This window comes from Drosophila yakuba, chromosome X (genome assembly GCF_016746365.2).
Source record: "Drosophila yakuba strain Tai18E2 chromosome X, Prin_Dyak_Tai18E2_2.1, whole genome shotgun sequence".
NCBI classification, from domain to species: domain Eukaryota; kingdom Metazoa; phylum Arthropoda; class Insecta; order Diptera; family Drosophilidae; genus Drosophila; species Drosophila yakuba.
This window is the reverse complement of record NC_052526.2, coordinates 21656012-21666270: the sequence shown is the minus strand read 5'-3', so window position 1 is coordinate 21666270 and position 10259 is coordinate 21656012. Positions and strand designations below refer to the sequence as shown.

The following is a 10259-nucleotide window of genomic DNA, read 5'->3' as shown; positions in this document are numbered from 1 at the left end:
ATATCTGCCAAGCTCCTCAATCTACAACAGAGAAATAAAACGGCTAACCAATACACCCAAGAAGTGGAGAAACTGACAAAGGCCCTTGAAGGTGCCTATATCAGTGAAGGGGTCAGCCAGTCCTTAGCAAATAAACAAAGCACTAGAACAGCTGTAAAAGCAATGAAATTGCTCCATTGATAAGGTAAAACTTATCATGCAAGCAGGCACATTCACACACATGGATGATGCCATTGCCAAATTTGTAAGCAGTTGCACGGAGATAACAGGTCATAGTAACACTGTACTCTATTATCGACGAGGTGCAAATAATAATAATAGGAGGCCGAGGTTATAATCGTGGAAGAAATAACTACAATTACAACCGAGGCAGCAATAACAACAATAATAATAACTATAATAACCGTGGAGGTAGACGAGGGCAAAACCATGGGAGTGGCCGCGGAGAGGCAGGGTAATAATAATAATAACAGTGTGAGAATCGCGCAAAATACGTCGGAAAACTCACAGAACCCTTTAGGAAACAACCAATAAATTTAAAAGTTCATTCCATCAATTATAGTCTTAATATATTCATTCAACTGAAAATAAACTAACATTTCTCGTAGATACTGGTGCAGATATCTCACTTTTAAAAGTAAATTCCGATAACTTCAAAATTCAAAATGAAAAAATAATAAACATCGAAGGCATAGGCCAAGGTGTGATAAAGTCTCGAGGAACGACCTCGATAGAACTTCAATCAACAAAATATATTATTCCACATGAATTTCATTTGGTGGACCCAAACTTTTCGATACCATGTGACGGAATAATAGGCATTGATTTTATAAAGAAATTCAATTGTCAACTAGATTTCAAACCAAATGAAGACTGGTTTATAATTAGACCCCAAAATTTAAATTATCCAATATATGTTCCGATAACATATAGCGCTGGCAACAATACAGTTCTTCTACCAGCCAGATCACAAGTTATTCGGAAAATAGACATTTCCTAATGGAATTTATGTTGCAAATACAATAGCAGCATCCAAACATGTATAAGTTAACTAAGTTAACCGGACTGATCGTCCGCACACCAGCACCGGTCAAATTGCTGACCAAGCATTTGGCCGGAAGCTCATGCATAGCCGGCAGAAGCTCTGCGCATTGGCAGAGGCCGCTATGATGTTTTTCCCTTTGTTAGCTTATAGGCAGTTCGTTTTGGACATTCAAAGAATAAAGAGCAATCGCTCATAAAACTTACTCCGGCAACTGTCGTTATCATTATAAATTACCATAGCTATCTGAGTCCCTAGGCCAGAAGCCAAAAGGAAGACAGTCATCTTCCCAACATAATCAGCGTAACTCTTCAAGTGAACTACTACCTCCTACTCCCGTACGAGGAGCACCTGAAGATAATCAGCCAACCGACAACATACCAGTGACAGCGGCGAGAGATCCCCTCTACAGCTCTTCACACTTACCTTGACTACCAGTGACCCAGTGACTGCGGCGAGGGATCCCCTCTGCAGCACCCCACACTTATATTAATTGGCACCCAACTCCAGGAACCCACACCACTACCCTGAATCATGTAAGTGGGATTCTCAACTTAAACACTACTCCAAACTGCGTCTAGAATTTTAAAATATTTAAAATATTTGTGCGAGTTACATAAATAAATTAAGAAAATCGGCATTTCCACTACAATAAACGTTTATATGTGTTGCGAATTAAAATTATGTTACTGTTATGAAGTTTAAATATCGAATTTTGATTTGTGGTTGACTTTGCAATTCATATTGTGTGCATTTCGTTCCGCCTTCGCACATCCGCGGGACACTGTCGTTTCATTCGAAATTTAATTCGCTACATTGGCTTCACAGCCCTTTCAAGCTTTGTTGTTGTTGCCCACTCCACTTTGTGCGCATTTCGTTCCATTTTTGTACATCAGCGGGACACTGTCGTTTCAGTTAAACTCAAGCTCACTACATTGGCTCCGCAGCCCTCCCAAGCTTTGTTGTTTTTGACCCACTCCACTTCGCTACCCGATACTGGCGCATGCATTGCTGTGACAATTTTGTGCCTTTTATTTATCTCTTTGTCTTTGCTGTGGCAATTTTTGTCTTTGTATATTTGTTTGCCTTATTGGAGACCCGCTCCCCGCAGGCCCTTCACCTTATCGTTACTTAGCTAGGCAGTGGCTCTGCTCGTTGAGTCTTCGTCCAATGCCTTCAAAGCGGCGACTCAGCCCCCGCGACCCCCTTGCCGTACTGTTTGGCCCCACGGGCACAACGGCCTGAGTATTCACATACATAGCTACCCATGAGCGAGTCATTCCGACAATATAGGAATTCTAAAAAGTGCGCTAGCGACTCAGAGTCCGAAAGCGACGATTCGACAGAAAACTCTGTACGTAAAAACACCCCAACTAACGCATTCACTGCATATAAAATGTCTCTCGAAACGGAACAAATTAAAGCTCTCATAAGGGCATTACAAGAGCAAGCCTTAGAGAGTCAACGCAGGGAGGCTGACTTGCGTAAAACAATTCAAGATCTGGCCGGCCAGGTCGCGGCCATACAGATTGCCCCTGCCCAGGCAGAAGCTCCCCCAATCAAGGTTTACAGACCAGTAGAAATCACCGGACTGGTCCCTTGTGGGGAAACATTGGATGCCGTTAAATGTCTTCCAGACTTTATGGGGACACAGGAGACATACGTCTCCTGGCGGCAAGCGGCAAATGCCGCTTACCATATGTTCAGGAAATATGAGGATAGTTCGCGGCACTATCAAGCTGTGGTCATCATCAGGAGCAAAGTTAAAGGCCCTGCTGATGCAGTTCTGTCGTCCTTTGGGACTATACTGAATTTCGATGCGATCATAAGTCGCCTCGATTTCACGTATAGTGACAAACGCCCGATACACGTTATCGAGCAGGAGCTAGGCACCCTCAGACAGGGAAGCCTGACGCTCCTCAGTATTATGATGAGGTCGAGAAAAAACTCACCTTACTCACCAATAAGGCGACTATGTCTTATGAAGCGTCGGCAGCAACGGTGCTGTGTGAGAAGTTCCGAGATGATGCTTTGAGAGTTTTTGTCTCGGGGCTCAGGCGCAACCTCACAGACGTGCTATTCGCGGCAAAGCCTAAGGACATGCCGTCAGCGCTCGCCCTGGCGCAAGAAGTAGAGTCCAATCATGAGCGGTACACTTTTGCAACTTCATTTGCACGAAGCCAAGAGGATAGGGACCGCAAGCAATATCCCAAAGTGCAGGAGCGCCAACAGGCCCCCCCACAAGCCGGCTCGCAGGGAAGTGCTGGGAAGAACCCGCACTTTACTAAGCAGCATAGAGCACAGGTGCACTCCGCTCCACGTAGCGACCGAATGGCCCGAGGGAACACGCCAGAACCCATGGACGTTGACCCGTCGTTGTCCAGGATGCAGCCATCTCACGCCCCGGCTTACCCGAAATCGAAGCCGGCCGCGTCTGGCCGTTCGGTCCCACCAAAAAGGCAAAGGGTCAACCATGTTGCCCAGGCCTCTGATGATTCGGACAAGGTTTATAACACCGCAGCCTCCAGTGCAGCAGCTAAAGTCGACGACGATTCCATCCTAGAGTATGACTCGGATACCATTAATTTTTTAGGGGAAAGGCCCTGCTACCCGTCATCAGACGAAGAGTAGCGGGGATCGACATGAAACTACTGGTTGATACGGGCGCGGCAAAAAATTTTATCCGACCATTTAAGGGGTTGAAAGGCGTCCGCCCGGTGGAGTCCCCATTTACAATCCATTCGATTCATGGTGTGACTACAATAACTAAGAAATGTTTTGTGTCCATTTTTAATCTTAAAGCTACCTTTTTTTTATTACCAGACTTGACCTCCTTTGACGCGATCGTTGGCCTAGACCTGTTAAAACAGGCCGGCGCGTCGCTTTGCCTAGCTTCCGGCCAGCTCAAATGGGGCTCCGGAGCAGAGCAAAATGACTTTCATACTTGCCCCGATGTCAATTTCACCAAAGTAGATTGCTCGGACGCACCGCCCTTAATTAAGGGTGCTTTTTTAAAAATGCTCGGGAATAGGAAAAAAGCTTTTGCTGATCCTAATGAGGCTCTTCCTTACAATACGTCGGTGGTAGCCACCATCCGGACGGTTGATGACGAGCCCATTTATGCCAAGTTATACCCATATCCCATGGGAGCAGCTGACTTCGTCAACGGCGAAATTCAGGAACTGCTTAAAAATGGCATAATCCAAAAGTCAAAGTCCCCCCCAATATGGGTCGTAGACAAAAAGGGCACTGACGATGCGGGCAAGAAAAAAATGCGCTTGGTACTGGACTTTCGAAAACTTAACGAAAGGACGGTACCAGACAGATACCCCATGCCAAATATCTCTATGATATTGGGGAATCTCGGCAAGGCCAAATACATCACGACCCTCGATCTGAAGTCTGGCTACCACCAAATCACGCTCGCAGAACGCGACCGTGAAAAGACATCGTTCTCAGTAAACGGAGGGAAGTATGAGTTCCGAAGGCTGCCATTCGGACTCAGGAATGCTGCAAGCATCTTCCAAAGAACAATTGACGATATTCTGCGAGAGCAGATCGGAAAGTTCTGCTACGTTTACGTCGATGACGTCATCATCTTTTCGGAAGATGAAAACGCCCATGTCAAGCATGTAGATTGGGTTCTGAAGAGCCTGTACGATGCTAACATGAGAATATCGGCAGAAAAGTCACGTTTTTTTAAGAAAAGCGTGAGCTTCTTGGGGTTCATCGTCACCAACAATGGGGCGGCGACTGACCCAGAAAAGGTTAAGGCCATAAAGGAATTTCCGGAACCCAAAAACGTATTTGAGGTAAGGTCATTCTTGGGCTTAGCCAGCTATTATCGTTGCTTTATCAAAGACTTCGCATCAATAGCTAGGCCCATTTCAGACATATTGAAGGGCGAGAACGGTAGTGTTAGCCGACACAGGTCCAGGAGTATCCAGGTAGAATTTTCCGAAGCGCAACAACGTGCCTTCGAAAAGCTACGCAATATCCTGGCGTCTGAGGACGTCATCCTGAGATACCCTGATTACAAAAAAGCGTTTGATCTAACGACAGACGCTTCGGCCTACGGCATTGGCGCAGTGCTGTCCCAAGAGGGACGTCCCATTACAATGATCTCAAGGACATTGTCTGACAGAGAGGTTAACTATGCTACCAACGAAAGGGAGCTGTTAGCCATAGTCTGGGCACTGGCTAAGTTGCGGCACTACCTGTATGCGGTTAAAGAGATAAACATCTTTACCGATCACCAACCTCTGACATTCGCGGTATCGGAGTCCAATCCGAACGCCAAAATTAAGAGATGGAAAGCACGCATCGATGAGTCCGGCGCACGAATTTTTTACAAGCCTGGGAAAAACAACCTCGTTGCAGATGCCCTCTCGAGACAACAACTCAACGTTGTTGAAGAGCAAGAACCGGAGTCGTGCGCGGCCACGATTCACAGCGAACTTTCGCTTACGCACACGATCGAGTCCACGGACAAACCCGTGAATTGCTTCCAGAACCAGATAATTTTGGAAGAGGCGCGAGTTACCGCCTCAGCATTTACCCTCGGCGGTCCCCCGCCGAAACCCTCTCGACAACCGGAGGTTTAGTCGACACCTTAATATCGGCCACCGAAACGCTGATCCACCCAAGCTACAGAACCGCATCCGCTCCCATTTCCATTTACTGTCGCATCAGCAAATTCCAATTGTATCAAACATAGCTGTAAAGAAGTATGAAGTAAAGAAATAAATTCATTCTGAAGTTAAACCTAAAAGAACCAAGACGTATTCTAATTTGAACTCCACGAACTCTTAAACGGACCTACATCATAACTGGCGCAGTCGGTAGACCCTTGGACTAAGGACGAATTCGACAGAAGGAAGGATTCGTGACGACAAGGATGGAGAAAATCGTTATAGTTACATTAGCATTGTAAGAAGAACAAAACAGTGAGTAGAGTGTTTGTGAGTGAAATGGAGGTGTAAAATAAATAATAAATCGCAATGAAGAAAGTAATGCAATGGAAAGAAATATGGAAAATATAAAAATAATAAATAAACACGAAATAAAAGGAAAGAATATAAGAAATAAATCGGCAATAAAATGCACGAGAAGAAGTTCGGTTCGATCGGTCGAATGTTCGGTGGCGGATGTTGGCAGGCGGTTCGTGTCGAACGGCTCGAGCGGACGAACGACCGTCGCACAAAAAACAGTGGTTGGCAGGCGGTTCGTTTCGAACGGCTCGAGCGGACGAACGACCGTCACATAAGAAACAGTGGTTGTCGGCGGTTCGATACAACGAGAAGTTCGTTGAGCGAACGGCCGTCGGTCGACGCCAGGTCGGACGGTTCGGACGGTTCGGACGGTTGGAGCTCGAGGTTCAGTGCAACAAAGTTCGATAGTATGAGAGAACGGTCGTAGGTAACGGTTCGATGGAAACGAGCGTTGCATACAGGCACAGGGCGTAGTGAAAGGCACCGTGGGGCCTGAAGTGTGGAAATTTAGTAAATTGGAGCTCGTTCTCATGTATTGGGCAGGACGCTGTGCAAACAGGGTGGCTGCTTAGCGTGAGGACGAGACCAAAAGGAGAAAATTAAGAACAGGATAGCCATTCACATGTATTGGGCGGCGCACTGTAACGCACAGGGCGGCCGCTTAGCATGGGAGTGGATAGTGAGAAAAATTACAAATTTAAATAGAGGAAAATAAAACGGAATAATAAATCTGAAATAATATCGGAAAAATTTTTAAAATCACTGCATATGGAAAAGTAAAAGAAATAATAAAGGATTTAGTAATCCGGCCATGCACATGTATTAGGCGGCGCACTGTAACGCACAGAGCGGCTGCCTAGCGTAGGTATGGCTGGAGGGTTTTACAATGACTGTCCGCATTTGGTTCCGAGGCTGTATCGCACAGCCGACGAACTAGCTTCAGCATGTAAGGTGAAATAAGCAAACGGGGATGCCTTAGCAGTGACTGTCCGCAATTGGTTGTGAAGCTGTATGGTACAGCTGAACAGCTAGCTTCAGCACGCAGGGTATTTTAAAGAATAAGATAAAAAAAAAAAAAAAAAAAAAAAAAAAAAACATTAAAACAACACATTGCGACATTATTTTGGAAACCCCATTTTGTTAAATAATATTAAATATTGAAAGGTTATTCATGAAAATTAATTACAGAAACTCCATTTCACCCGCGGACACTTAAGGATTCACTTTATAAGACACACATATTCCATACACACGGAGATCGGCAAATACACATCTTAACATTTTATTAAGTAATAGTAGTACTAATTATTTGTAAGACATAAGACTAGACTAAGCAAAACATAACACACAGACACACTCTGAAAGAGTAGGCAAGTAGGAAGTTAATCAAGGTAGCAGAAAATGGCAACTACAGGTGTATTGGAAGCGATCAAGGTGATCGAGTTGGTAGAGATTATTCCCAAGTATGATGGGGAAAGAAGTAAGCTAGACGGATTTATAGCTGCGGTAGAACAGATATTAGGTTTGATTAAAGGGGAGGAAAGGTCGAATGTAGGAGTTATAGCACTCAGAGCAGTTAGGAGCAAGATAATAGGAGCAGCAGATAGGGTCTTAGATCTAGATGAAACAGAGTTAAATTGGGACCAGATTAAGAAGATATTAGTGTCCCATTTTAAAGACAAGAGGTCGGAGCAGGACCTAATAATGGAATTAACCCATATTAAAGAAAAGAAGTTGGAATTAGAGGCTTTGTATACCAAGGTCATGACATTGAAAAAGGCGTTGGTGAGCCTTCTTAAGGCTAACGAGCAGAGTATAATACTGAAAGGAGAGAAGATTAAATGGTATGAGGAAATGGCGTTAAATGCCTTTGTGTCAGCACTAAAAGGTCCGATAGGGGTGACCATTAGGAATATGGAAGGGCTGAACATAGCGAAAGCCTATGAGATAGCTTGCAGGGAAAAGAACTTGATAGCCTTGGCAGAAACAAACTCAGATCAGGGAGCACAGGAGTCAGCGAAGTCGCAAGATAAGACTACTGAGGAAGTACAGAAACAAGTGGAGAAAGAGGAGCCCCAGACAATTGAAACCCAAAGGGAAACGGGCTTTTGGTCACAGTACCAGTGGGGTGGTAGTAACCAACCTCCGTTTCCGATTCCATTTACCATGCCAAATGCGAATGGATGGCCTGGATTTGGGTTCTCATACCCAATGATGGGAAACCCATTTAGGACAGATAATTTTAACCAGCGAGAAGCCTACAATTATCAAAGGCCATATCGCAATTATCAGAATAGGAATCAGAGATGGAATCAAGGACAGGCAAACAGGGACAGACCATGGAACAATTATGGCCATAATACGAGTAGTAACAATGGCAGGGAGAGAGGTCAGCTAGCAATTGAAGCCCCAAACAATACAGGGGGCAGCGGAAGGTCTGGAATGTCCAGAAATGTTAATAATTCCAATAATTCAGGACAATCTAGGCAGACGTACAATTCGTACAATTCAAACAACTCGAACAACTCGAACAACTCAGGGCGGTCTTTCAATTCAAGTAATACCTCCGACAGGACGGGTAATCAAGCGCAGATCAGGGGACAACTACATAACATTCAAGAAGACGAGGCAAATTTTTCCCAACCAGCCTCGAACAATCCACAGGATATTTAGGAACCAGGAAGAGTCATTCGACACTGCCTTATTTATTGGTAAAAATTGAATCAGGAAAATCAATAAAACTGCTAATCGATACAGGGTCAACCTTTTCATTTATCCGACCCGAGTTAGCACGACCTCAATACATAAGGAAATTAAAAGACCCAATAGCTATTAAAACCATTACACAGTCTCACGAACTTCAGAGGGAGGCATTTTTACCAACGTTCCCAGAACTGGGAGGAGTTGGAAAAATAAGAATGTTTCTTTTTAAATTCCATCAATTCTTCGAGGGGTTGATCGGAATTGATGTACTCCAACAATTGAAGGCGGTGATTGATATGCGGGACGGATGGTTTGTCGTGGCGAATTTGAAACGAAAAATTCATTTTGTCGCATACAGACCATCGGAACTTTATACAATAGAAGCCGAATCAAAAAGAGTTATATCTATTCCGGTACAATTGAAAGACGGAGAATTCATATTGAACAGAACAATAATAAAAAAGGACGTAGAAATTTCAGAGGGTCTTTACAAGGCAGAGTCGGGACAAAGTTTGGTAGAGGTTACAAATTATGCAGAGACAGATCAGGAATTGTTTTTAGAGGAACCAATAAATGTTATAGAATTCAAACCCGCACAACATTTTGAGTTAAACAGTATAGAAGAGGCTAGGACCTTCGACAGCTCAGTTGGTAGAGTGCCAATGGACAAAATCAGAACAGAGCACTTAAATGAAGAGGAGCTCAGAGAATTAAGTAAAATTTGTAGAAGATATCCAAAGATATTCCATAGAGAAGGAGACAATTTGTCTTTCACAAACGCAGTCAAGCATGAGATAAGAACAAGGGACGACATTCCCATCTATACTAGACCGTATAGGTATGCGTTTAAGGAAAGACAGGAGGTGAGGAGACAACTAGACAAGTTACTTGACCAGAACATAATCAGACATAGCCATTCACCCTGGAGTGCACCGGTATGGCTTGTACCTAAGAAGAAAGATGCGTCGGGAGAAAGGAAATGGCGAATGGTAGTTGATTATAGGAAATTGAATGAAAAGGTGATAAAAGATAGGTATCCACTACCAATAATAAGTGATGTGTTGGACAATTTAGGACGAGCTAAATACTTCTCGACGTTGGATTTAGCAAGTGGATACCACCAGATCGAAGTTCAGGAATCAGACATTCCTAAGACGGCTTTTTCAGCAGAGGGAGGTCACTTCGAGTATGTGCGAATGCCGTTTGGCTTAAACAACGCTCCTGCGACCTTCCAGAGGTTAATGAACAACATCTTTGGGGAATTATTGGGCAAATGTTGCCTCATATACATGGACGACATCATGGTGTTTTCAGCATCGTTGCAGGAACACATTACTGACTTAGAGAAGGTATTTAAAAAGCTCACGGGAGCCAATTTTAAATTACAATTAGACAAGACAGAGTTCCTAAGGACAGAGGTAGAATATTTAGGACATGTAGTAACCCCGCAGGGCATAAAACCGAACCCGGGAAAGATCGAAGCAATAAAAAAGTTCACTATCCCGAGAACTAGGAAGCAAATT

The 10259-nt window shown here is 44.1% G+C and overlaps 1 protein-coding gene across 1 annotated transcript; it reads left to right on the top strand.

Annotated features, from left to right (window-relative positions):
• Nucleotides 1-7434: 7434 nt before the first annotated feature.
• On the top strand, nt 7435-8706 carry LOC122319517 (homeobox protein 5-like). Its single transcript, XM_043206877.1, has one exon. It carries the CDS (start codon nt 7435-7437, stop codon nt 8704-8706), a length of 1272 nt encoding a protein of 423 aa, XP_043062812.1.
• Nucleotides 8707-10259: the final 1553 nt, after the last annotated feature.